The sequence below is a fragment of the Cinclus cinclus genome, chromosome 7, assembly GCF_963662255.1.
Source record: "Cinclus cinclus chromosome 7, bCinCin1.1, whole genome shotgun sequence".
In the NCBI taxonomy this organism is placed as follows: domain Eukaryota; kingdom Metazoa; phylum Chordata; class Aves; order Passeriformes; family Cinclidae; genus Cinclus; species Cinclus cinclus.
In genome coordinates this window covers 14,264,849-14,292,619 of record NC_085052.1, presented here as the reverse complement: position 1 = coordinate 14,292,619, position 27,771 = coordinate 14,264,849, and the positions used below count along the sequence as shown (strand labels likewise).

The 27,771-nt window shown below is 45.0% G+C and overlaps 1 protein-coding gene across 1 annotated transcript in view; it reads left to right on the top strand.

Moving 5' to 3' along the window:
• The first annotated feature begins 224 nt into the window (after positions 1–224).
• ENTPD1 (ectonucleoside triphosphate diphosphohydrolase 1) overlaps positions 225–27,771 on the top strand; it is a 30,378-nt gene continuing 2,831 nt past the window's right edge. The window contains exons 1-7 of the mRNA XM_062496482.1: positions 225–300; positions 22,074–22,207; positions 22,589–22,706; positions 23,936–24,086; positions 24,942–25,101; positions 25,725–25,961; positions 26,490–26,750. Of these exons, the coding sequence (XP_062352466.1) occupies positions 225–300; positions 22,074–22,207; positions 22,589–22,706; positions 23,936–24,086; positions 24,942–25,101; positions 25,725–25,961; positions 26,490–26,750 (1,137 nt within the window). The remainder of the gene's footprint in view (positions 301–22,073; positions 22,208–22,588; positions 22,707–23,935; positions 24,087–24,941; positions 25,102–25,724; positions 25,962–26,489; positions 26,751–27,771) is intronic.

Genomic DNA, 27,771 nt, shown 5'->3' with positions numbered 1-27,771 from the left:
AGGGAGCAGGTTCTGGCACAGGCAGGGTGGAGCAGCAGGCAGCAGATTCTGGTGGCCTGTGCTCCAGTGACTTCTCCCCCTGGGTGGCCAGCAGGGAAGATGCTGGGAAGCTGGTGTCCACTTGTTTGAAATGGAAGTGAAAGAGCCAGGGTGGTTCACAGCTTCCCTTGCGGTGGGAGGCTGACAGCTCTGGAGGCAGTAGCATGGAACGTGTTGTTCCAGGAATGGGACTGAATGTCGTAAGCTATGGAGAAAAGTTGCTGAGAATTCTCCAGCACTACCCTGTATTTCTTATTCGTGGTGAGTCAGGGATAAAAAGTGGTGGAGGGTAGGATCCCTTCAAGCCTTCCCAGCAAGAAGTCTAAAATTGGCTCTTGCACGAAGTTCCCCAGAAGATGCAGCCAGAAGTGTTGAGTCCATTCTATGAGACAGGTAGGTGCAGAGAAACACTTTTCAGCGGTTATTGCAACTTTGTCTCCTTTCATGACTTGGTTGAGTTTTTTCCCTGTGGGCTGGACCTCTAATCTAGAAACAAGGAAGGTCACCCCTTCTCTGGACACTTCCATTTGTGTGCCTCCCTGGTGTGGAGAGTATCTTCTCAGTCTCGTGCGATTTAAACAAGAAACGGACATAAACCACAAAAAAAAAAAAAAAAAAAAAAAAAATCCCTACCCTAACAAAATACTTTTTCTCTGCATCCACGATGCCCTTCTGCCTCCGAGCCAGGGATGCAGTCCCGCTCCAGCGCCCTGGCTCCCTCGGTCGCCCCGGGCACGCACCGCTGCCCCCGGCCGTGCGGGACCCTCCGGCCCGATGGAGAAGTCCGCGGCGCTGGTAACGTGGCAGCTCTGAGGCGATCCGCGCTCTGAGAAAAACGGGAGGTCAGCCTGCAAGTTGCACGGATTGAGTCATGTAGAGTTAAACTAACCCCTCCCACAGCCATGGACCACTAAAGCGCCCATTTTCATGAGCACCTCTCACTAAGGCAGCTCGGAGCCGGCAGAGGCTGAGAGAGGAAGGAGCGGGGAGCGCGGGCGGAGGGAGCGAGCACCGGCACTGATGGACGAGCCAAAGGGTAAGGACAGAAACGAACCGCCGCTCTCCGGAGCCAGCCCTCATCGCCGGCGAGGGGCGCGGGGCTCGGCGGGGAGCCCCCGGGGTGGCGGCATCCCGCGGCCGGCGCTCGGGGGAGGCTGTGCATATTCATGAGGAGCTCCTTCGGGATGTGCCAGTCAGGCGGGAGCTGCGGCTGCGGCATCCCCGGGCGGCGCGTCCCTCCCTCCGCGCCCGCGGAGCGCTGCCGGCGGTGGGCGAGGGCTCCGCGGCGGGGGCTTGCCGGGGTGGGCGCAGCCTTGCCGCAGTCCGCCCCCGGCTGACATCATCTTTCAGCCCCGGGATTCCCGGTCGCTCCTGAAGGGACAATGCCGAGCTGCGGCCGGGAAGCCCGGGCGGGGGGCCGCTGCTGCTCGGGGGGGAGCCGGCGGTGGCCGCGGGCTGGCGGTGCCCGGGCGGTGCGGCGGGAGCTCCGCGCCGGCGGCCGCCAGAAGTTTGTCGGCGTCAGAGCGAGGGATCCCCTCCCGCGGCGGGCAGGAGCCGCCGGCGACTCCCGGCTGCGAGTCCCGGGGCCGGGGCCGCGCTCCAAGGGCGAAGGGGGCGGGGAGGGCAGAGCAAAAACTCGGTGGAAGTGTTGGCTCTTAGGAGACCGAGGTGGGAAACAAAAGCTCTGGGCTGGAAGCGGCGCGGTGCTGGGTGCGAGGGGCTCTCGTGCGTAGGCTCGGAAGAGGAGGATTCCCCGCCCGGCAGCCTGGCAGCCCTCCGGCCTCGGCTGCGGTCCTGAGGAGCGGGACGGGGACCCGGCAGTCGCTGCAGATGCTTGTTGCACCGTGGTTTCTCTGCAAAGACACACGTCTTGTACTTGGCTTCGCCTTTTATAATCAGCTGACATGGTGCACGTAGCAGCACTAGTCACAGCGTTTGGCAGAAACATTTCCTAGTTTAGTATCAGGTTTTTTCTATCTGGGTGCCTTCCCCTCTGTTTACAGCGCCTTCTGCAACGCGGTCCGTCTGTCCGTGCTGCTGACGGCACTGAGCTCCGTGCGGGGCTTTCAAACACAGAGCACGAACTCGGACAAATACGCAAGAGGCAGTAAACAGGGAAAATATTTGGGCAGAGAGTTTCTTGTTCAATACCAGGTGGAAGTCTCTCATTTATCATTGTTATGACAACGGAGAAACAAAATGTGATTTCTTTTTTTCCCCCTAGGGGAAAAAAAAAAGTAAACTAGATCTTCCCAGGGTTTTATCTTTGTAGAATGTATTAAAGCAAAGACTGGCAGAAGGAGAAGGTTGGCTCATTACTTTTTTCAGTCATGAGTGAAGCTGGAAATATTTGGAGATAATTTGCCTCTGTTGAGGATGGAGATAAGAATAGCTTTGAAACCAGTCTTTTAAAACTTTCATTCCAAAAATGAAATATAATGCTTGAACAGAGATGTCTTTTCTTGAGAGTGAGGAATCACAGGGAAGAAACTTGGATAATGAGAACTGATTTAAGAAAAAAAGACCAAGTAAGCCTTCTTTTAGAAAGTAGAATTTTAAAGAGACAGAAGGAAACTAAAGGAAATTGACAGTGCTCAAGTGAATTGCAGATGAGGAAATGATGGTTCTATAATGGGCCAACCGCAGAGCATGCAAGTCTTGCAAGACTCTATAGAAAATTAGTGCAATGAATAGCAAGGAACTGCATTTCATCTGTGTGGGGAAAGAAAACAGCACACTGTTTCTGAGAATGCCTCTCAGTATCTCTTCCAGAGGCAGCAGTCAAGGGCTCAGCATGGGGCAGTCTGGGACAGGTGGTACCTGTCAGGGAGTAGCAAGGTTCCACCTTGAAATGAGGCACAAATGCACACCAAAGGCATGTCCTTTCATCAGAAAGGAATTATTAAGAAGTGTTTCAGTAAGACACCTGTTTCCTGTGAGCCATGTCCACAGGGACTGTAATGAATGCCTTTGGAACGCTACTCTTCAGATTTAGGAAGCTTGTTTTTTAAATACTGATACTGACAGCTCTGCTTTGATATTTGGATCCATATGCTAACATGGCCAAGAAAGAAATTCTGTTTGGGATGTAACATAGCAATAGGTTATATCATTGATCATTGAATACTTTCTTGGGCAGAAAGCATGACATGACAACCTAAAAAAATACATGTTTCAAGAAGATGCATGTGTGTGCTTCTGTCTGGCAAGAGCATGACACTGATCTCATGTAGACAGCTGTGAAAATAAATAAACCTTATGAAATTTATCTATTTTAACATAAAAGGTACTCATGTAGTAACTGATTTGGAGGTCTTTATATGCACAGAGATTAATTAATCACTGTCTGATGGCTGCTCTCTATAGATCGTTCCAGCATAGAACAGTAATAAAGCAAAATCTGTCAGGGAAAAAAATGTAAAGTAATGTGAATGGAAAAATCACAAATTTAAAGAAGACATATTGAGCAGCACATCAAAACCAAGATTGAAGATGGTTTTGATTTGTTCATTCAGGCAGTGAAGGCAGCAAGTAGAAGTCAAAACAAGCAAATGAAAAGGAAGTGGAGAAAGAGGAAGTGGAGAACATTTGATGGAAAACATAGACTCTCAATTGGGAAAAATTATTTAGAGAAAGTAAAGATGTCAGGGGAAAATCTAAGTTTATCAGGGCCAGGCACAATTCAAAGGAGTCATTTAGTATGCCTTAGGAACAAAATAATGTGTATAGATCAATTGCAAGATCATTGTGGAGGCAGACAGGACAAGATTTTAATGACTATGCAGGACAAAAACAGAGAAGTGTTGGTTAAATACTTTTCCAAAACTGGGAGGGGAGAGGAGGAAATTAATTCTGATATGAAGGAATATTTCATGGGTGTTCATGGAAGTAGTTTGTTTTGTAGATTAATGTTTTGGGGTCAATAAACTTTAACAGTTTGAAATGAAATGTGCTTAATATTTACTGAGAAGATATGTATGCAATGATATTCATTTTCAATAAGCTGGAATGCTATGGATGACCCTGGTGATGGGAAGAAGGCCATTGTTCACCCAATATCCCACCAGTGTGATAGTCTGCAGCAAGAACTTCAAGGAATATGTTTCTTTTGGTTTTGGAACTTGGCTGGTGAATGCACTTAGAAGAAGGAGTGGTGGGAAGTATTTCAAGTACTGGTAGATCTTTTAATCTGTCTTTGCTTTCTTGAAGGCTCTTTTGTTTACACAGCAAGCCAGCTGACTTTAAAATAGATGTCGCACAAGCCTGGTCTGATTCCCATTTGGACAAAAAAAAAACAGACTGCATTTTGTCTTATGCATATGAATGCTCACTGAAGTTCTAGGGAAAAAAATAAGTATTCTTAAAAGCCGAGTGGCTGTTGACTAAACCTGGGCTGTAAGTTAAGGGACTTCTAAAGCCCAACTTTCCCAATAGTTAAGAACCACTACACAAAAGGGGAACTGGAAGAACTGAATTCCCTGGCTGGTATTTAACAGCCATGGTCTGGATTACAAGTGTAGGACTAGGAAGGCACTGGTTCTTTATTTTTCCAACTAATTATTTGTACTTGTTTTATTTTCCAGAGGAAAAAAAATGTGGTTGAAAAGAGTAAATATGAATACCTTCCATGTTTAAACTTCTTCAGAGTAGATGTACTTCTGATGTTGTTCTGACTGTGAAAGTCTCCCTACGACTCTCTAGCAAAGAATGAACTCATGGATTAAGACCTGGATAACAATAGATCTCAAAAATAGCTATCAAAGGAAATAATCATGAAACAGCTGTGTTTTCAGAGGTATTCTGCAAGAGGCCTGATGGCAGTAGACATTTCCAATAACGATCTAAAGAGCATAAAATCATTGCTGATTTGCAGATGGAGTTTGTCAATGCTAGGAGGACCAGTACAAATACCAATTAAGTCAGAGGAAAAAGTCTAAAGAAGCCAAGAGTGGTTGGAAAGATAAAGAGCAAACAAAAGGCTTTAAGCCAAGCTTGTAAAAGCACAGCTAATGTGACTTTGTGAGGAAAATTGGACATTCAAACACTGAATGGACCAGAAAGATTTCCAGACAATATTGTTCAGAAAAAAATATGTAGAGGTGTGTGTGTATGCATGTGTATGTTTATAAAGATATATATGTCTGGGACAGCCATAACTCAGAGGTTTTTGGTTCTTCATTACCATGGAAGGAGAAAGTTGTCCTCAAGTCAACCTTATAGTGACCACTGCAGTCTGTTTGCTCCTCAACTTGCAATTACCAGAAACATGTAGAAAACCCATGAGGAATTTCCAGAGGAGAAAGAATAAATTTAAGAGGCTGAACATCTGAAAAGCAAAGGGTTACAGAAGCTACAATAATTTATAATCTTTTTGGTTTTACCTAAGTTGCATAACGGGCATAATGTGGTGCAAAAGTATCATGCTTAGTTACATTCCTTATTTTCCTAAGATATCTTTCCACCTGTGGGTTTGAGAGCAACTAGGAAATTAAACTTTTGGGCTAATACCCTCTGGGTAGGTATTTTATATCTTCTTAATAGCCTAATGCCCAATAAGAGAGTTCTACAGGGCTAGATGTGGTTGGAAGCATTTTGAGACAGGAGCTGAGCTCTCTGCTTAGAAATCATCTGTCCAAGGTGGTTAAGATGTGGTTAATGACAGAAGTGTTTAGACTGAACTTTGAGATGAAATATGTGATACTGAAATTACTTTGGAGAGCCACCTCATAAGGGATTAGTATTGCAGCCACCTCATAAGGGATTAGTATTGCTTGAGTCTGATCAAATTTAAATTGTAAAATTTTAGATCATGTTTACAAGAGAAGCACCCCATCTAGTTTTCTGAAAGGTGAGTTAGATGAGAACTGCTTATAAAACTCTATTATTATTTTGTCATCTAGGTGTGAGAACTGCCTTTAAGTTTCAACTCATTGGAAACCTCCCTTTCCTGAGCAGAGCTGAAGGTTTATGGCAGGCATTTCCATCAGTGTCTCTTAGTCACAGAGCTGTTGCCAGAATGCTCACACAGAGAACAGCAGAGCCTAAGGATACATTTCTGCAGCTGCTGTCATTTGATATAAATCTTGTTGCTGAAAGAAAAAATGGAACTGTCCTTGTCTCTAGCCTTGTTCTTTTTATTCTGTGATAACTTTCAACTTGTCTTACTTCAAAGTCAACACCGGCCCAAGTGAGAGAACAGAAGGAAGGTAAGGGTAAAAGTCACTTTCATGGAAGTTACTGGGAGGTGCAGGAGGAAAATATTAACTGCAACACAAGGAGAGACACGAAACAAGCCTTGTGCTCTGAAACACTGCATTAGCAGTACAAATTAAGAAATGAGCTAAGGGCAAAAGTGTGAGAGACCAGATGGAAGAGAATAGAGTCAACTAAGTGCACGCTGAATAAATTCATCTGCTCACATCATCTCATGCATTCACTGCCCCCAAATGTGAAAAATGCTGCAGAAATCTGCTTCCCAGCCTGCTCTTTGGGCTCCTTGTCCCTCTGTCCCTAGTGCTGCACTGGCTGTTCACACTCTAGGGTGATGCAGGCAGTGTAGTGGTCAGTGCTGTCACTGGTCTGTTGGTGCTTAGCCACCACCAGCAGTGCCACAACTCCGCCTACTGTGGTTCTTGTCTGAAACCTTTGGGCCCATATTTGTCCATTCCAGCTTGGGAAGAGCTTTCAGTGAGGATCTGCAGACTGCTTCACTGTCTTCCTTCACATTGCCTTTAAAATTCCCTTTGTGCTGTCAACATAGGGATTAAGTTTCTAGTATGAGGAGACGTGCATCCATCAGTCTGACCCCATGCTGTTCTAGGCTCCCTTGTGACCTTCGCCCGGCTGAATACTGTATCTCTTCTGACTAAAAAAGTAACCCTTACAGGGTAACTGACTTATTTACAGGCTGGGATTTGCACCTTTGAGCAAACACTTTTTTATGTTGTTTAAGTAGAAGTTAAAGGCTCTTAGTTTGATTTGTATTCTCCCCCTTGTTTCTGATCTTCCTGAGAATCTTGGCCCTGATCACAAGCCATGGTGAATGTCAGAGTGTTCTTGATGGAAAGAGTGTGAAGAAAATGGACCTATTTTTACAAAGAAATGAGATTTAATTTGTTTTTTCATTAACTCTCTGCAACCTCTCAGCCAAAGCTCAAGCCATCCCTGGCCTTTGAGCTCTGTGTGCTGACTGGAAAAGGTGAGTCAGCAGCTCAGGACTCAGAAACCACTTCAGCCTCTCAGTTGGTTCACAGCACTGTCACAATCTGCTTGTGGGGCTCCCGAGACAGAGGAGACACAGGAGAGGCTGGTTCAGCTTCTGTGGTTTCTAACCAGAAGCCACACTGCAGCTGGGGGCAGGGGAGGCAGCAGCATCTCCACCTTCCTCCCTGGGCTTAGCAAGGGGTAGACTCCTCCAAAAGTGAGGGATGGAGGAAATTCAGAGTCCCTTCAGTACAGCTAATGGATAGAAACATCCAGAGTGCATGGCAGAGCCCAGGGAGCAGGCATGCAGTGGGAGGAAAGGTGGAGCTGCTTTGTGGAGGGTGGGTTTGGTGGTGGAGCAGGCAACAGAGTGGGATTTGTTCCTCTGCTGAAAACTGTCCCTCCCTGCTCTTCACCAGAATGGGAGTGAGCAGCTCCTGCCAGGGAGAACATCTGCTCTTTGCCATGGTCAGCCCCTACCTGCTGGCTCCAGATTCTTTTGGGAAATGCACTGGAAATCTGCAATTTTGTCTTGAATCGAATGTGCCAAATAAGTTCATCTAAAGCTTATACATATTTAGTCTCACTTCACTAAAATAATATAGGAATCTTATTGTTTGTCAGCTTTGTTTGAGACTGCAGTAAACAACGGAAGCCAAAAAGAACTTTATTCTGGTAAATCTAGTGGTCAGGCTCTTGTTTACAGTATTTAGAAATACTGCTGTGACCAAAAGCATGAAAGCCATATGGAAAAGAAGAAAAGAATGTTCCAACAGGGTTTTATTCTGCCATTAACTAAAGATAATTAGGACCATATTTAAAAGGTGGAACTCTGGCATAAGACAGAGGCAGGATAGTCCTGTTTTTTGGCAGAGCAAACACAGCAGTTAAGCAAACTGTGAAACTGAACCTCTGCAGTTCATCTTAAAAATAGTGGTTTACAATAGAACCTGGCCCCATGCTATGAACTCCTTGTTAAAGACAGTAATTTCACAGTTGCTTTTTAGGTTACAAAGCATGTCTCAGCTGCAGAGACTAGTAATTTCTCTACCAATTTAAGAATCTTCAGCCCTGTGGCCACTTGGCACTTAAGAATGTTAACTGGATCCCATAGGCCTTGGTGGGAATAGATGTCCTTCTGTAAATAGGGATTTGGAGGACTTCTTTTGCCTCTCTGCTTCTCAGGAGACTGTAACCATAAATCTACACATTTCGGGAATTTTTATTGTGGTTGGTTAGTTAGTTAGTTAGTTAGTTAGTTAGTTAGTTAGTAGTTAGTGTTTAGTTTATTGGCATCTTTATAATGTAATAATGAATTCTTTTAACTCTTCTGGTTTCTCCTTCCTCCATCCCTGAAGTTAGTCTGCAGTAGGGAGACACAGGGAATGCTTTCATTCCTCCATTGGACTCTGATGCCTGCGTTTCTCTTTTCCTGCATGTTTCTTCTAACCTAAATGGTATTTTCAATTTTTATTCCCTGTTTTTAAAGTTGTAGCAGTACTGCATAGAAATTGTAGCATGAGTCATGCGTGTACTTTACTGGACCATTAATCTCCAAGTTGTTGTTAGTCTGGCAGAACATCAGAGAATATATCAAAATTATGGAAGTTAAATTTAAGAGTAGCTGTAGCCAGTGTGCTGTTCTTTCCCTGGACCTTGGGAATTCTGCTTCTCTGTAGGAGGGAGTGTTCTGCAGCCCCTGGTCCATGAGAACAACCCATGGATGAGGTGGTCCACAGGGCAGAGCATTGGGATATCTTCTGCTCTCTTATGCTTTTTCATCAACTGGGAGAATAGGGCTAATGGTGCTGACCTCTGTAAACTCCTTGACAATGTATGGGTGAAAAGCACTGTGTCAAATTTAAGTGTTATATGTTGTTGTTAGGGAAAGACTGACAAAAAATATGATGTGGCCTCCAGCGTTACCTGCTTTGTATTAGTTCCCCATATGATGTGGGCAGACAGTGATTCTGAGAGCTGGAGTCAGCTGTGAAAGCCACAGAGCCAAGGGGAGTCTGGCAGTATTAGGAAGGTAGTGAGAGATTCCTGGTCTTGCTTGGTGTCTGTGTGCTGGGAGAAGGCTGGACTCATAAGAATGCAACATGAGAAAATGTGAGTGCAAAAATGTGAGTCCTTGTGGGTGCTGTGGTCCTGCTCTGGGATAACTGCAGCTGTCCTGTCTCACAGGAGATTTATGGGAAAAGCTGAGGTTAATGCCAGCCTTACCCTGCAAGCCTGGATATAGGAACAGTACCAGGTCTTGGCTATGGTGGTGAAAACGGTCTCACCCTGGACTGTCACAGGGAGCTGCTCGGCAGGTGACGGGCTGGAAACAGCTCCAGCTCTAACATTGTCAGTGACATTTGATTGTAAACTATTTAAAATCCTCTGTGGTGAATCTGGAAGTGACACCCAGCAGGGACAGGCTTCACTTTTGCTCTGCAGGATTTCATCATCCATTAACTTCCTAAAGACTGCCACTGCTGCTGTGCCCGTGAGTGCTGTGCCACAAGCTCCGAGCAGGAGACGTGGCTGAATCTGAGCAGCAGAGCTGCGTGGTTACTGCAGCAGCCCTAAAACCTACTTCCTTTGCTGTTGACATAACCTAACCAAACCAAGGAGACCTTCTCCCGGCTGCAGTGACGGCCTGTGAAAACACACCATGCATAAGGCAGGCATGCAGCTGGAGGAGCAGAAATACTGCAGCTGGCCTGGAAGAAATGTGAATGGAAATATGTGTGTGAGAGAGAGAAGAAGCAACAGATCAAGGGGTAAAAGAATGGTCTATATTGATAACCAAGGACGTAACTGACTGCACTAAAACCGGGCAAATGCTGAAAAACATGTTTGCCACAAGCTGGCTGCCTGTGCCCTGATAAGCCTCACATGGATGGCTTGACAGGAAAAGGCCTGGGTGCTGATAAAGTCGCTGTGCAGACGAGTCCTTGGGGAATAAAACTGCTCAAGTAACAGACAGATCACAGTGAATTCACAGCACATCTCTGTGCAGGTTGTCCTTCTCCTCTCCCAGCAAGCAGACAGAGAGTGGGAGCTAAGGTACCCAAAATGAGGAGGGAAAAAAGGCACTGAGCAGCCACCTGTTCTGGATAAAAGGGATTTCCAGGCAAAAGGATTACCCTGGGGTAACCATTAGCTCCTGAAGATGGCAAAAGACCTGCTCAAGAATTTGTAGCTTGTCACTGAAGAGGAGCCCAAGAGGTTCAGTGAGGATTTGGCATTAGGTCTCATCTCACACAGGATCCTGCTGGAGCACCTCGGCAAGCTTGGTGCCTGTGAGTATGGGGGGAGTCAGAGTGGGTGAGAAAATGGAACCAAAACAATTTTTCAAAATGAACATCATCTTCCTGTTTTGTAAGGTCATGTGCTGTTGCTGCATTAATTTGCTATATCATAGCTACATTAAAACCTTCTCCATTCTCAAATGAAACTGTCACATCTTTTCTTCATTTATAACTGGTATGACCATCAGAGTTTAAGAAGCTTTTGTTTTGGTGTGATCAGTGTGGCAAAAATATCATCAGGCCTAAGTTGTGCTGTGTAAAAAGCTCTAAGGGCTGCAAAATATTGGACAAAAATATCAGATAAAACAGGAGGGCAAAGAAAGTTCTCAGATGTTTTCAGTGATGGCAAGTGCAAGACTGAAACTACTCCCAAGATTTTGACTTCACTGTTCCCACCTAAAGTAAGTTGATTTCCCACATGCCTGCGTAAAGGATGAGCAGGTCATGGCCCAGGAAGAGACCTACTGCTGAGAGTCATCTGAATAAGACTGCTGTGGGGGCCCAGCCAGTTTATAAATGGATTTAAGGCTAGGGTTCCCACATCTCTGAGGAGACAGCCCCGAAGAGTTGTTGTGCAGCTCCTATTTCTCCTTCGGCTGTTAGCCTTCACTCCCACATTTCACATCGCTTTAACTGAGCCCCATCTCTTTGGGATCAAATCCTGCTTTCAATTCATGTTGTTTGCCTTATGAGCATTTGAGTTATTTTTCTCTTGTTTGTCTTTTTCTGAGTTTAATTGTTTCCTGTATAAGGTGGTGGTTTCCATAGATACCTTGGACATCATTTATCTCTCCTTCCTGGACGTACAGTTCGTCCCAATGAATTACACAACAATTTGCCATATCTGCTTGAGTCCTTGGTTTCTTCATCCATATCACTGCTATACTGAGCATTTTAACTCTGTTGTTCTCACATGTCACAGCTTTACACAGCTTTACACAGCTTTCAATTCACATGATGGAACTCTTGTCCAGCCAGCTTTAAATTCAAGAACGGTACATTGCATGTCTATTTTAGGATTTTGTACTGATAATTGTTGGAAACTTTAGCTCAGCTTTTCTCTGCTATGGGTAACTATTAAACAGAACAGTGTTGTGTTATTTTTGTTCCCTTCCCCCCCCCTCCGCCCTTGAGAAATGTTATCAAAGAACAAAGTCTGGCAAAGTATTCAGGATTGGTATGCTCCTAAATGAGAGCTGAGATAGCAATGACGTTGTTCTTTCAGACAGCTCTAGCGTGAGTTTTCTCCCTTTATCCTGTCTCCACCTTGTCCTGGAGGAAAGCGTTTGTCCTGGATTGCAGAGATAGATGCTAATGTGAGTCACTGCCTGGTATTTAGTGGTGAGAAATTAGAGCGCTATCAGTCTCCCCAAATCCTAACAGAAACAAAGAAAAATCTGGACATGGTGTAAGTTAGTGTTTTCTTGTGTGTATTTTGCTCTTATCAGGCTATTCAATGCACAAGTGGGGCTGTTCTGCTGATTCAGCATCACAAGAAATGATGTCAGGGCAGCTCCAGGCCACACTTAAGGAATTACAAAGGAGACCATTAGAGTCACAAGTTTTCTCTTTAGCTGATTTATAAATGGATTTGTTTTCTTTCTTGCTCATTTGTCCCAGAGCTGTTAATAAATAACCTTTTCAATGTCCCTGCTCCTGCAGGAGATGTGAGGAAAATGTGTGCTCATGTGAACTTGCTGCAAGCTCTGCAGCTGGACTGGAGACCCTGTGGCTGGAAGGTTGGGTCTTTCTTGAGCTTGACCTCCCATCCCAAGCCAGAGGGGGGAATGGTGTTGGAAGAGGCTGGGAAACACAGTGACTCCAGGGAAGTAGCAGACCTGTTATGGGCCCAGGCTTCTGCACAGAAGTGTGGGCTGCTGTGACTGCCCCCTGTACCCATGCTGCCTTATCCAAAATATTTCAAGTTTGTATTTTGAGATACTTGAGGCAAGAATAGTGGGGAAAGGGAAGATTAATGGAGATGCACAAATGGAAGGCCAGACTATGGCTTGATTATAAGTGGGTTTCTTTTCCTCAGCCTAATTCTTCTCTCAGGATTCACTGCATATCCCAGTAATAAGTAATCTGAATTTTAGAGATTAATAGCATCCTGTGCCAGCCCATTCATCCAGCAAAACTCCTTTGCTGTTTTGTTACATGTCAGGATGAGGCTCTAGCCTTTTCAAAGTGCTCCTCTGACCATGAAAATTTAGATTCATATTTACCTTATTACCTTTGTAACTTCCAAGACGTATTTTTTCTCTTACACTCAGGAACTTTGTCAAGGCCTGTGCCTCGCAATAGCCTTTGATCCCATGTTCCTGACCATTGCTTGTCACTAAAAATACCACAGGGTAATTTGTTTCCTGCTATTTGAAATGGAAATTGTAGGAGCATGAGGAACAGAGAATTATATTCATGCCAAATATCATGAGCGGAATTCTCCTCATGGTTTGTGGGAATCCTAGTTATTAAAGCTGACCTCTGAGAAATCAGTATATTTTTCCACAAGGCCTAGACAGTGGATGTGCTCCTCAGCAAGAGAAAGAAACTATTCCAGCTGTTCCTTGTCCTGTGCTCTGCAATGAGGAATTGAGATCACAGTGCTGACAGCTGGAGGTAAAGGGGTGAGTTGGGAAGCGTTTAAGCAGAGTGCTATCTTTTTTTTATGCATGCAGCCCTAACCCTGGCCTGCTGAAAGGAGGCAGCTGCCTGAATAATGAGGGGTCTTTGCTTCATCTGCTAGGATTATTTGCAGAGGGAAGGTGCCTACAGTGTTCTCTGCTGCAAATGGATGCTACGCATGTTAAAGGAGGAAAAACACACTGAATACCTTATAGGACTGAGAAATTCTCCTCTGAGGCAGAAAATAGCTGTGCTGGAAATCACAGCATTAAGGGGTGGCATCACCTGGGTATAGACAAAATCCCAGGCACAGTTAGGCACGGCAGATCATGTACTCGCATGTGGGACAGCTGTGGAATGGGCATCCCTCCCAAGGGCCTTGCCAGTGCTGCTGATGCTGCACCAGCTTGGAACAGTATTTGTGTGTCTGTGATCAGTCTCCAGTGGTTTTTGGTCCTGAATGGGAAGTGAAACTTCAGGAGAAATGCTGGTTGCTTCTCCATGCAGAAATCGTCAGGCAGCACAGGCAGCAGCTCCACTTGCTGATGTGTGGCATTTTGGACAGCTGTGCTGTTTATTTTGGAAAGCAGGGAAGTGAGCCCCTGAAAGCAGTAATGTTCTTCAGCACACAAGGTGATCCCAGGAATCTACAGTTCAGAGAAAAACATCCATGAGCTGTGGTGAGAAGCTTGGTGGCATCAGCTCCTTCAAGGCAGGAAAGGCTGTCAGTGCAGAGGGTATACAGGAAAACTGGTGACTCCTGGGGTTGTATTTTGACCACTGGGAGTCAAATCATGCTGGGTGCAGAGCAAGCTGTGGGAGACCAGGCGTTTGGATCTCTTTCCTCCACTATCATTCCCCATCAGAACCTCCTGTGGGGCGTTGCAGCATTTACAATGCTCAGGACTTTTTGTTCTCCAGGAAGTTTCTGAACTTGCTGGCCCAACGTGGGTGTTGAAGGAGGGAGTGGTTGTTCTGGAGGCTGCTTCCTCTCTTTTTTCTATGATAACTTGTACATCCCCCTCATGTGTGGGTGGTTGATGGGACACAGGAAAGGGTGGGCCATACTGGGTTGGTGATGTGACTCACACATCACCCATCTTCCAGTGTAAGCAGTGGTCCTGCTCTCTTCAGTTAACAATTCAATAGCTGTACACGATAGGTGCCTGGGGCTGGACTGGGAGCAAGAGACCAAAGCACTGAAGGTTAGTGCCCATCACCAGCCAGGATGCTGGAGACAGAGAAGGACATGGCTCTCTATATAGGGACAAGAAAAGCTGATATGATGGTGGATTTTAGTGAAAGACAAGGCAATTTCTCAGAACTGAGGGTGACCATCTGACAATTTGCAATGCATAATTTCCAGCACTGGAGAAATGTATGTTGACCCCAGTCTCAAGATAAGAAGGGGAATTTCTATGAGAGTTTCAAATTATTATAAAAGTAATGCGCACTTATTCTGTGTCAACAATGTCTAGTAACTCTTAAAACATGCAACATCGCAAAATATAAAATATTTCAGCTGAATCAGAGGAGTATTTAAAATGTGGGAATGGTAATGCTGATAAGAAGCAGCCCATTCTCTTCTTATTTCACTGCAAAAAAGCAATAATCCAACTGTTGAAAGTTGTATTAATTTGAAAATAATAAAATCTCTTAAAGATGCATATTCAGAGGCAAAAAAATGGAAAATAAAAGTAGAGCAAATCTAAAGTTGGAAAGCATAAAAGATGGTCAAAAGAAGCATGAGGAAAAAATCATGGCCAGAGAGTTAAGAAGAGGAAGAAGAATGTAAGGATCTTGAGCACAAGTGGAAGCCTGGCAGCACTGCTGGGCCATTTCAAGTCTGTGTACTCAAACTATCAATAATGACAAAGCTGAAAGTCATCAATGCTTGATGCATCTTTTTTTTCCCCCCCCCACCAAAAAGACAAAGAAATGCCTTCACATCATGTGATAGTCAAGCATATTCAAGCAATAATTTAGCTGGTAAGCCAGGGAGGAGGGGAACCCCCCCCCCCCCCCCCGAACTCACCGGATATTTTCTGATAAAACTTCAAGCTTTGTGGGTAGTGGCAATAAATCTTCTCCAGTTAAAATATAGCTTTGATGGTTAGTAACAAATGAATACCAGAGGTTTCCTGACAGGAAACTGATGTAACTGATAACAGTTTTCTCTTCTGATTTGAAGAACCCCTTCGATGTGAGAATAGTAAAAAAAATAGTATGAGTACAAGTAGGATACAGGCTTAGAAGTCCAGTAAACAGCATATAAACATGAAAGAAAAAAAAAACTATCTAAAGGTCATTGCATCAGCAGCATCCTGCCTCTTGCTAGTTGTATTTAAGAATATTGAGGATCTGGGTCTGACTGCTGCAATGCAAGTCAGAAAAATACCTTCCTGCAGAGAGCTTATTTAATGAGCAGGCATTGTGAAGATCGGTGGGGCCAGTGTATAACACCAGGGAGATGGGCTGTGAGGCCGCAGTGGCAGGGATGTGAGTGCCTTGCAGAGAGCCAGGGAGGCTGAGCACCATCCCCAGCTCTGCGCCGTGGGAAGGTCTCTGACAGGGGAACCTGCTTTGTGCTCCAGTGAATGGGGCACTTGTTGGTGTGGCAGTCTGGGCCACTGGGGCTCGTGGCCAGAAGCCCTGGACATCCCCTCTCCAGCAGTAACTCTGTGCTACAGGGGCAGGGGGCTGCCCGAGCACAAAGCCTCTCTGTGCTGCGGGCAGCTGTGGAGGGGAGAGAAGGACCCGTGCACTGCCTGCTCCTTTGCATCCATCTCTTGCTACTATTGTCAGCTTTTGCTACCTCCAGCCCCCAGCAGCCCTCCAGGATTCCCACGTGCTTTTCTTTTTTCCAGTAAGAGAGGGCTCGTTCAATGTGTCCAGTGCAATTTCCCTGGGTTGTGTCCCAGCCACGACGCTAAAAGCAGCAGAAGGATGAGGTACTCCCACACCAAGCAGTGCTGCACACATGGACAGCATTACAGCAGGGTGCTTGCCGTGGCTGAATTATGTCTGAATGAAACCTGGAGCTTTTCTGGGCAAAGGAGGGAGCACCTTTGTACAACTGCATCTGTATCCCACAGGGAGAGCAGATGCACTGCATTGGCTTTGCTGACTACAGCATGGTTTATGACTGCATTGTCCCCTTTTTGCTGACTCCCCTCCTTCTGCACCAAGGAAACAGAACTGGGAGAAAATCCAGAGGCACCCTCATCCTGAAGTGGGATTGGCTACACCAGCACTGGCAGATAGAGATGTCATTTGTCTGAAGACAATTTATGAGCCTTCTTTACTCTTCTTTTTTTGCAAATTTAACAGTTCAATTCCTTCAGTCTTTCCTCATAGGTGAAGCTTTTAGGCTTGTGATCTTTCTTGCTCTCCTCTGGACTTCCTCCAAGCAGTCTACATCTATCCTGAAAGGAAGTGTCCAAAATTGGTCATAGAGCCTCACGGGAGGATTTACCAGCTTTAGACAGAGGGAAAGATTACTGTAAGATGCTATAGCTAGCTGCAGTAATGTTTTCTCTGGAAAAGCTACTTAACAAGTTGCTCCCCACACTGTCTTTGGCTGATGGCTCTTACCTCAATGCCATATTTGCTTTTGTCCTTAAGTGAGTTAGATGTTTTCACCAGGCTTTCACCTATTTGCCAAATGTATTTTCAGTTTCAGTCCTATGTGTCAGTGTGCTTTGCTCCCAGCTTGGTGTTATCTCAGATACAGGCACACTCTTTATCCTCCAGCTCACTAATGTGCAGGTATGTGTGCACAAGGGCCAGTTCAAGCTGCCAAACTGTATAGCCTAAATTCATAAGAGTTTGCGGATTTTGAGACATATAGGGATGCAGTATGATTTCAGTATCAAATGTCTCTGAGAGACAGCATCCAAAAAACCCATTATACTGTTTGGATTATCAGTTTCACTGACCCTTCAATGTTTGTACTTCAGCACTTACAAGTATTTCATCTGGGAAAATATAACCCAGTAAATGTGTATTTATTGTTCTACGTAGCACATCAATGAGGGGCAGAGATCACACCAGTATTTAGGCCACAGTCTTTGCCATATGAAGAATTAAAACTTGGCACAGAGTCTCCCACACTGTTCCATGTAACAGTTGTAAAAAGTGATGTAAAATCCTGATCTGGAGCTTGAATTTTAATTTCAACATGCTGAGTGTCTTGTCCTGATATTTTGAAAGAAAGCCCCTTAAACTAAAGCTGTTGACTTACCCTATATAAGTTTGTATGTAAATTCTAAGACAAACCTGAGCCTCTCGACAGCCTAAGAAAAGACTTTTCCAATAAGCTGGCCTGAAACAGGTGGTTTACATTACTTTGCAGCAAAGTCTTCCTAGACAACTTGGATACCAGCATGTTTAAATGAAAAAGGCAGATGAATGAGTAAGAAGTCCACTGGGGACAGGGAACATTACATAAAAAGGTTGATAAATGAAGCAGTATGGCTCTTCTGAGTGTTTATGCACTCAGATTTTGGTTGCGGTGAGTCTGAAGACAGGAGCACATTTTGGGTAATATGCATCAAACCCTGAACCCTGCAAGTTTGGCAACCTCACAGAAGAGTAATCAGAGAGGTAATTTCAGGCAATTCAGCCTGAAAAACTTCATGACTACTGAAATCTCATTTTCACTCACCAGGACGATGATGTGTGTGTCTCCTCTCCATGTTGAACAGCAACACTGATTGCTCTCATGCCCTTTCCCTACCTGCCAGCAGAACCCGACAGACACAAACTCCTGCAGTTAGAAAATGTGCACAGACTGCATTGCCAGAGAGCCCCTCTCCCCTGGGTGGGTTTGCTGAGATGGCATGAGAGGTGCTGGGTTGACTTAGCACAGCCTGTGATGGTGGATGGACATGTTTCTGAGGTGGTACAAGTCCCCACCTCACTTCATTTAGGCTGGGACTGTATCATCTCCTGTGGAATGGGTTCACTGCTGTGCAAGGGCAGTCTCCCTGCAGCTCTGGTCAGAATGCTCAAGGAAAACATAAGCAAGGAGTTCTACATGCAGAGAAGTCATGTTGGACTCTTCAGATAGACAGAAAAGTCTGGAAGAGACAAAAATACAGAAAGGATAATTTCTTACAAATTGACAAAGAGAATAAATTCTCTTAGGACTGGGCATTGCAGAAGTTGTGAGATAGAAGTGTAAGACAGGCAGAAAGAATAGGCTGACAATAAATAAATTAGGGCAGAAAATGGGAATATTTCTGACCACAGAGAGAAGTACTGAGAGGAAAAAGGTGATGGTGGGAGTTCTCTCTGTCAGTGTGGCATTTGTGCAGTGGAAGAAGGGATGGTCTTGCAATGCAACCTCTTGTGATCCCTTCTATAACAGACTGAGCATGAGCATCCAAATGAAAGACCAAACATCAGCTTCATCTCTTGTGCAAAGTCAGAGCTTGTATTTATTAGAGATGATGGGTCACAGTGAGACTGTCTGAACCAAGCATGGCTTTGATCTGTGCACAGCGTCTTCTCTTTTCTGCTTGAAAAGCAGAAAACAACCTTAAACAACACTTAGTCCCTTCTTATTGCATGTCTAAAAGCAGCTGGTAGCCTGATTCCCTTTAACTTTTGTTACCAAGTCTTGTTTGGTGAGGAGGGAGTTGAGGTGGGCAGCCTTGGCTGTGAGTGACATCTCCTGGCATGCAGTGGTGCCAGTGACTTAGTGTAGTGTTGGCTGCAGGGGCCATTTCCTCTTTGTCTCGAGCTCTGGAAGACGCAAGAGTCAATTCTGCTTCCTTGCCTTCACGCAGAACTACCTCCCACGCTGGTGTGGTCCTTCCTGGTTATTCTCTAAGAGCAACAGGGTTTCCACAGCAAAACTGCTGCTACCTGGAATGACTGACAACATCCTTCCCAGTTCTCTGTCTAGGACACAGAAAGGATGTTAGATCTGTTTATGTTTCGGGGCCATCACTGGATGGAACCAGCAGTAGCCCCTACAAGAAAGCAGAGGCCAAAATTGGAAGCAGACAGAGATGCCTGAGCAGCTGGGCTGTTCTCCAGCATCTGGAGAGTGCTCAGTGCCCGCACAGCCGGGCAGGGCTCCAGCACCAAGCGGCTCTGAGCTCTGAGAGCAGAAAAGCAGCATCATTTCTGTGCCTACTTATGGCCCTACGAGACGTTTCAGTCACTGCACACCGTGGGCAGCATGAGAGAAAGAGCAGAGATCTGTCTCTACTTGGATTCTGACTGGACATGGGGACAGTCTGCTTAATCTTTAGATGAGGAAAACTGCTAGTGGAAGGAAAACCCTAGGGCCTGGCAGTCAGTCAAGTATTGCTCCACTTGGGGGACACTGGGGAGTGTTTGCATGGCATTCAGCAGTGTGAATGTGACATTCAGAGGAGCTGGAGGAAGCTGGAATAACATAATTCTTTAGGCCCTGCAGAACCTGCAATTACACCTAGAGCTGACAGAGGCAAACAAGCGCACAGAAAAGGGAACTTTTTGAAATACCTCACCTTCCTGAACAAACAGCAAGTGAATTTTAACTACATTGAATCCTTGACAGTGTGGGTTTTTTGGTTTGGCTTTTGTTTGGATTTTTTTAAAATAAGTTTGCTTTTCTTAAGCAAGTCTGTCATGTATTCAAGTCATACACTTTGAGTGTTCTTTGGAAGGTTATTACTTTGTTATGCTACCTTCTGGATTATGCTTATCACCTTGTACCTTTTCTTGTATGAAACATTTAAATAAAATGCTCCTTGGTAGCATTAGAGCTCACAAAGATGGATGGTCTGGCATGGGATATACCAGTGAAGTTGCTTATCTGCAAACCCCAGAGTCCTGAAAAGTGCTCAAGATACTGAACTAAAATTCAGGCAAAATTCATATTCAGGGTTAAGGAAATAATGTGCCTTGGTAAAAAAATTACTAATCTCAGGCTACAGGTGGGATGCAGACAATTATCATTATGCCTCTGCCTTCAGACAGGGGATTTCTGGCTCATAATTGGTATGGTCCATTACATTGAGATCAATATTCCTGCTCTGCTGCCAATTATGGCACTTTCAGAGTGTGGCTGCTGGAAAGATACAGAAATCTGACAATACCCATCATAACAGGAAATCTGAAAGTCTTAGAACTTGTGCAAAGTCACACATTCTTCATTCCTATGACAGTAAACACGTAACAAATTCATTTGTGGTTGCCTCTAGGCAAGATCTCAGAGCAAGGGTTGCAATAATTATGTGGATGTGCAACTGTCAGCAGCAGTTTCACATTTCAGGCACGCTAACTTCATATCTACACTGTGCAGCTGATTTTACATTATAGCATCTGCTTTAATTAGTTTTTCTAGTGTTAAAATTGTTTTTTCTTCAACAGGCATGCTCAGTGCTATCATAGCCTGAGCAAACTACTCTCTCCAATAAGAAGGAAGGTCTCCCAGCCATCATGCTCTACTGTTTCTAATCACTCCAAGCCCTGAGTTCTGGGCATTTTTGAATAGAGTTGGATAAAATACATTCTTACTCCCTACTGTCTGGTATGTGCACTAGACTATTTTTTTAAGCTACATTCTTGGAGATATTGGCAAGCATGCTGAGCCTTTCGCAGGCACTCACAAAGTGCAAGCGTTGCAATGTTCCACATTTCACAGTTAACCTCAGCAGATTCACACGAGAGGGAGCGCAGAGCTCCAGGTCAGTGTTACATTCCCAATGGGCCTGCCTTCAAAGCCTGCTCTCCTGGCACCTTTAGGTTCCGTTTTCTCTAAGAAGGTAAGAAGTTATTACTTACCTATAGTTAGAGATTTCCAGAGGTGTGTTGATTCTTTTCACTTTAGCTAACTTCTGAGAATAACTTGAGGATTTAGGGTCATTTGTAAGGTCAGGTAACACAATGCAATTCTGGAACCTGGGACCACCTCTCACATAAAGCCAGAGCAGTTAGAAGCTGACCCTGATCAGACCTTGAATGCTTTTCATATTTGCATAAATGATATGAAGTGCCAGGATGAATTTGGAACACTGATGGGTTCTGGAGGTCTGGAGACCTCTGGTGCACAAGTTTTGGCATGCAGATGCAGAGCAGGTTCAGTCACCTTCTCACAGTGTGACAATAGTTGATGTGGTTGCCTGCGCCAAGGTGTTGCCATCCTGAATGGCCTGTAATGTACTTCTAAACATCTTCTGGAGTATTTGTGTATAAGAAGAGAAAATATTTCTCAAGAGAGTCAGATGATCAGTGCTTTTGGGTATGGAGCATCACCGTGGGTGGAAAGGGATTTCATGTTATAGTGGGAACACATATGCCCCCTGGAGCTATTTGTTTGTTGTAAGTGTTGAATTTACATCATAGTTATAAATCTGGAAAATACACTGATACCCTTTCTAGAGTTCCATGTAGTAAGATTGTATTTTATTGAAAAGTTGCAAAACTGGCCAAGTCTAAGTTGTGAAATGAGGTTTTGACTGTGGGATACATGAAGGATTATCCAAAGCAGAAAAATATGAAAGACGGCATCATGCTAACCACTAGCAAGTGCAAGTATATGTATATTGGTTCTGAAAGCTCAAATGACATATTGGTTGTGGATTATTTTTTGCCAGCAATAATTGGCCTTTTTTACAGAATTCCATTGCTAACCATGTATATTGAACCATGAAAGTCTTAATTTGTTAGATAGGTTATCCCAAAATGCCTGAAACATTTAAGGAATTAGAGTGGTACAAGTTCTCCAAAGTGTGTGATTTATAACCATGCTGTGCCAATTCTGCAAACACAGGCCATTCATAACCTGGTGGGCAAAGGCAGACACTTCGTAGGGAAAAAAGACTACAGGAACATGGCAGAATACAAGCCTTTGGGGTGTGAGGAAAGATGGGCTATTGGGATACTAACATCCTTTTTCTGCTCTAGTCACAGGTACCAAACCAAAGATGTCCTCAACAAGAACGATTCTACTCATCCTGGGATTCCTCTCTACTTTGGCTGTAATTGCTTTAATTGCTGTAGCAGTGACCCAAAACCAGCCACTTCCGGAGAATATTAAGGTACTACAAGCTGGTACACTTAGAGGAAAACAAGCTGGGGGGTTAGGTGTCCATATTGCTCACAGACATGTCACTGCCCTTGCTGGCTCTGCCTAACCTTTTTCTGGCTCCATGCACCTCAACATCTTGTTCTACATCTCTGTGGTGAAACAAATTACAGCTTCACAGGGAATCATCTCTTAAGTAACCAGTCCTAACTTGGTGGTTTCTCTGCTGTGCTTCCTTTGATGAGAATTTTGCACTGGGAAGAGCAAAGACACATGTTCCCACAGCAGGCAGACAGAGGGGCTGTGTGTGTCTTGTCCCCCGTGTGTGGTGGCCAGCACACACTGGGTCTGGTTCGGTGCCTCCGGTGTGATATGGGCTCTGTTTTGCCCACAGTATGGGATTGTGCTGGATGCGGGATCGTCCCACACCAACCTCTACGTATACGAGTGGCCAGCAGAGAAGGAGAACGACACTGGGGTGGTGAAGCAGGTGGAGGTGTGTAAAGTTGAAGGTAAGAGAAGAAAAAGGAGCTGGGGAAGGAACGTGGGATGAAGAAGAGATTATAAATAATATAAATTATAAATAAAAATGTGAGGGAGGAGAAATCTAGAGGAAGAGCTCAATAGTAGAAACAGTGTTACATCTGTGTGATAATGTGTATCTCACTGCTTCCCATGGGGAGCTGTATGCACCCCACTTTCCTGGGGAGAAAAATGGATTCACTTTTCATTTGTTTTCAGGATGCTTGGAATTAATTGCTTTTTGGAAAGAACTACATCAAGGAATGTACTTAAATAAATAAAATGTCTGCATGCACTCTTGCTGAAGTGCTGATGAATGCAATGAAAGGGGAGAGTGTGGTTTGCTCTTTTTCAAGGCTTCTGTGCAAGCTATGCACAGGGCTTGTGGCTCAAGGTTGCTCAACTTATGCATGTCATGGTGCTTTTTAAATTCTATTTAATTGCTGTGTAAATATTGTATGGTTTAGGAAGGCATAGATGAAGCTCAGGGGTGCACACAAAGAGGAGCAGCACAGACCATCATGAATCTCTGCATTCTGAGGTGTTGTCAGACCTGCCTGGGGTCTTTTTAGGCCTCTGCAGTTCAGGGGAGAGCCCTACAGTTACCAGGCTGCTGTGATAGCTTCTCAGTGCTGCAGCATCCCACATCATGAGCAGACACTGAGCATACAGCAAGCTGGAGCAAATGGGGCCTCAGTGCTGCATGCAGGCACTGGTCCTGGCGCAGTCCAGGGGACCAGGGGACACATGGCAGAGAGGGACTATGATTTTTTCCTCGGGTTAGAATAAGATACAATAGCTGCAAGACACCCAGTGTTGTATTGTGAGCATGAAGTACACAAACAAATGACAGCATCTGCCCCTGGAGAAGCCAGCATATAAGGGTCAGGGATTTTCAGGCACAGATCCAGGGCACACCCAGGCAGACTCAGAGAAGAGAATGCAGATGTTCAGGGCATGCTAAAGAAATGGCTTTTCTCAGCCCTCATTGCTAGTTCACAGCCTGCTTTGAAGAGAAAGGGTGGCAGATGCTGGGCACTGTGACCACCCACTACATGCACTGGGCTTACTTGGTGCTGTAGGATTTCTAAAGCTCCTCAGGAACGGGGTGGTTGAATCTGATTGCACTGCTTGTGATACGGTTTAACATACCTGCTCATGACAGCATTCTGGAAGTATGCTTGGAGTCTGAACAATGAAGTGTCTTTACTTCTTACAGGCCCTGGGATCTCAGGTTACTCCCACGCCACAGAGAAGGCAGGTCCCTCTCTGGCACAGTGCCTACAACAAGCAAAAGAGGTGATTCCCTCAGCACAGCACAAAGAGACACCCGTCTACCTCGGAGCAACTGCTGGCATGCGGCTCCTCAGGTACTGCAGGGCTTGTTCCCCTCTCCTGCAGCGCTGCACCTGGGATCACCATGGATGTGCAGTGGGGGCCTCTCAGGAGCGGTCCTTGGACGTACTGCCAGCTCACACTGTGCCCAGATGCTGGGCACCCTCCTCTGCTGCTGACCTCTCTGAGCCCCAAGACCCCTGCACTTTTCTGTTGTTTTCCCACTCACTCCAACCCTCCGTGATCTCCTGCATCCACATGCAGCACAGAGACACCAGGAGATCAGCAGTGCCTAAGCTGATGGCTAGACATCCCCACAATAAAGGGATGCTCAAACAACCCCACAGTCTGGTATTAGGCCTAATCCTGGATTTTTGAGCCCAAACATGTTGCAACTCCCCACAGAGGACCATCAGAGGCTAAGGTAACTTTATAATCACATCCTCCTTTAATTACAATTTGAGATTTTCATGAGGGTGACCCAGACCTCTCCTGGCTAGGACAGGGAAATTATCTTAGATATATAGTGCCTGGGAAATCTTCCTGGGGATATCATCTGGATTTCTTCTCTAATGGTGACAGTAAACAGTGAGAGGAGTCTCCACAGTGCAATTTCTATCAGGACACATGCTACAGAACAAGAGCTCTGGTCTCTGCTCCAAGTACCTACCACTCTCAGCTGCAGGGGTCTGTAAGTGTCAGAGCTGGAGGCAGCTGTGCTGCCAAGGTGTGACAGAGAGGACCATGGTCAGTTAGAGCTGGATGACTTATATGAATGACCAGTCTCTTACCATTGATACTTGGTGGGGAGTTGCAGCCTGCCAGCTCAGAATAAAGCACATAGAGACCTGTCAGCCAGAGTCACTCCATCCTTTCTTCCATTCATCCAGGTTGCAGAATGAAAGTGCAGCTGACAAAGTCTTGTCCTCAGTAGGAAACACACTACGCTCAGCTCCCTTCAACTTCCAAGGTGCCAGAATCATCACTGGTCAGGAAGAAGGAGCCTATGGATGGATCACCATTAACTACCTTCTGGGCAATTTCAAGCAGGTAGTATATCTATAGCAAGTACATTTGAATTATTGGCTTGCAGCAATTGTTAGTCCTGCCTTGCAAGGTGTCCCAGGCACTCTCTTCCCTTGTAAGCTATTTACCAGGGATCAGGAAGCTGCACATCTTGCTTCAGCAGTTGCTGTGAGTACATCCTGGTACTTAGTGGTGTCAGGATGCACCACTATAGTCAGGCTTCAAGCACTGAAATAAAACATCAGCACCTTCAATAATTTTGCTTGGGTACAGCATCCTTCTCACTTCCTGATCTAAAATATATCTGTTTCTGAAAAGTTTTGCTATGTTTTTTTCCTGTTGTGCTCATAAATCTTCTGAGAGCTGAAACAGTAAATGGACTTTTTTTTCTCATAACAATGGTATTAGATTTCATATTCTTTGCCCTCCTGCAAACAATTGGACATGATCCATCTTCTCTATTTACCAGCTTGCATTTTTCTTGTATCTTGTTACAGGTCTCATCTCATGACCCCTCCAGGACTTCTCATGTTTCCTGTGTTCTGTGATTCTACTTCTCATAGCTCTTTCTCTTTTCCATTTCTCAAAAAAAACCTTGTCCATGCCCAATATATCTGGTTTACCTTGATTTTTTTTTTTTTTCCAAGTCTGGCTGGAAAAAGCTTCTACACTCCCTGAAATCCTTAAGTGAGACATCAGGAGCACTAGACCTTGGAGGAGCCTCCACACAGATTACCTTTGTATCAAAGGACCTCTCTTCTGAGTCCCCAGAGAACCAGCTCTACTTCCGTCTCTACGGCAAGGATTACCAAGTGTACACGCACAGCTTTCTCTGCTATGGGAAGGACCAGGCTCTGCAAAAGAAACTGGCTATGGACCTACAGGCAAGTACATGTACACCTGTAATTGAACAATCCTGGGCCCTCCAGCTTTGGGATACTGGTGCTGTAAAAGTTGCTGTGTCCCAGCTCACCTCTTAGTCTGGATTAGGGAAATGTCATTACTCTGCATACAGACTGGGCATGAGGTGCTCAAGGAGGTGACAGTCAATACTTTCAAAAGCACTACCAATTTGAGATGCCTTGATTCTTGGGTATGGGATAGCAAGACAACTGCATTTAACTGAAGTACTCATGGGAGGTGACATTTTACTATCTCTGAGAAACCCAAATCAACAGCACAGCTTCAAAAACTGTGATTTAAAATAATTTGCTCAGGTTCTTACAGGGAGGCTGTGGCAGTACCCACATCTTCCCCTGCACAGCCAGTGCTTTAACCCCTCCTTATCCCTTTGCCTGATGTATGCACCTGGATGTGATGTACTGTGACAAGAGCCACTCTTCCTTGTGGTCCTTTCCCAGGGTGTTATTCTAGAGCAAAGTGTAACAGCTTGGATTGGTTTTTACTTTCAGACCATGGAGAACAGCGATCTCCCTGACCCATGCTTTCACAAGGGTTATGAGAGGACTATAAATATTAGTGACTTCTTCAAAAACCCTTGCACATCAGACAAGAAAAAGCAATTACCTTTCGACCAGCTGTACATAAAGGGAGAGGGAGACTATCAAAAGTGCCGAGAAAGGATCCAGAAACTCTTCAACAAAAGCAGTTGTCCTTACTCCAGTTGCTCCTTCAATGAGATATACCTACCTCCATTACAAGGGGATTTTGGGGTGAGTCTTCACTCATTCTTCAACTCTCTGTAATCCAGAATGTCAGAAGAGCAGAAATTCAGAGTAATGCTAGAGTGCATTCTTCATGACTGAGGCAGGAAATCATTTACAAGATGTTTTTTTAGATATGTAACTACAAAAGTAGTGCTGCACTTGCTGTGAGGACAGACAAGTTAAGAGCTACCCCAGTAAATACTGGCCTACCAGGACTACACTGTTCCCATCCTAATCCATCTCCTTGCAGTGCTCTATTTACCCACTTTTTAAGCTGTCCTTCCTGATATCCAGCAGCAGAGGCAGGAGAGCCTGCTGCAGGCAGGAACACTGCTTCTGCAAACCTTTTCCCCTGAGGTCAGTGGTGGTATCAGATCTGAAATTCACCCAGGAGTGTCTGAATGCTACTGAAACCAGTCAGCTCACCTGTCTGCTTCCCAGACATGATGTGTTGACAGTGCACGCTCTGAACAGATGTTACATGTGATACCATGCTGAGCATCAGTCCTAGAGCTGTAAGAGCTGCTCAGTGATTGTGAGGCTTTCCAAGGAAAACACAATCCTGTGGTTTTTTCCCTTTCCAGGGAAAACACAATCACTAACACAATTCTGCCCTGTTCCTAAGTTGCCTTTTACCTATCAGCTACTGGCTGTGGTCAGAGATGGGCTTTCTGGAGCTTGGATTATATAATGGGCCTCTGTACAATTCTTTCAGACAATCACCTCTGCTCTTCATGGTGATATTGGTTGCACACTCATCTCACTCAGTCGCCAAAATGGGATCATGGTTTGATGGCAATCAGTGTTCACCTTGTGCCACTGGCATGTGAAAAGGAAAGAGCTCACTGAAGTTCTTGAGGATATCATAATTCCTGCCTCCACCTCTCAGCAGCTCTGAACCATATATCTCAGAATGACATTACCCTTGAAAACATTCCTGCTCTTGTGTGTGTGATGTTGCTTCTTATATTTCTCTATCTATAAATAAACTAATTTTCTTTTTTGGGATTTGTGGCCTAGTCGGATT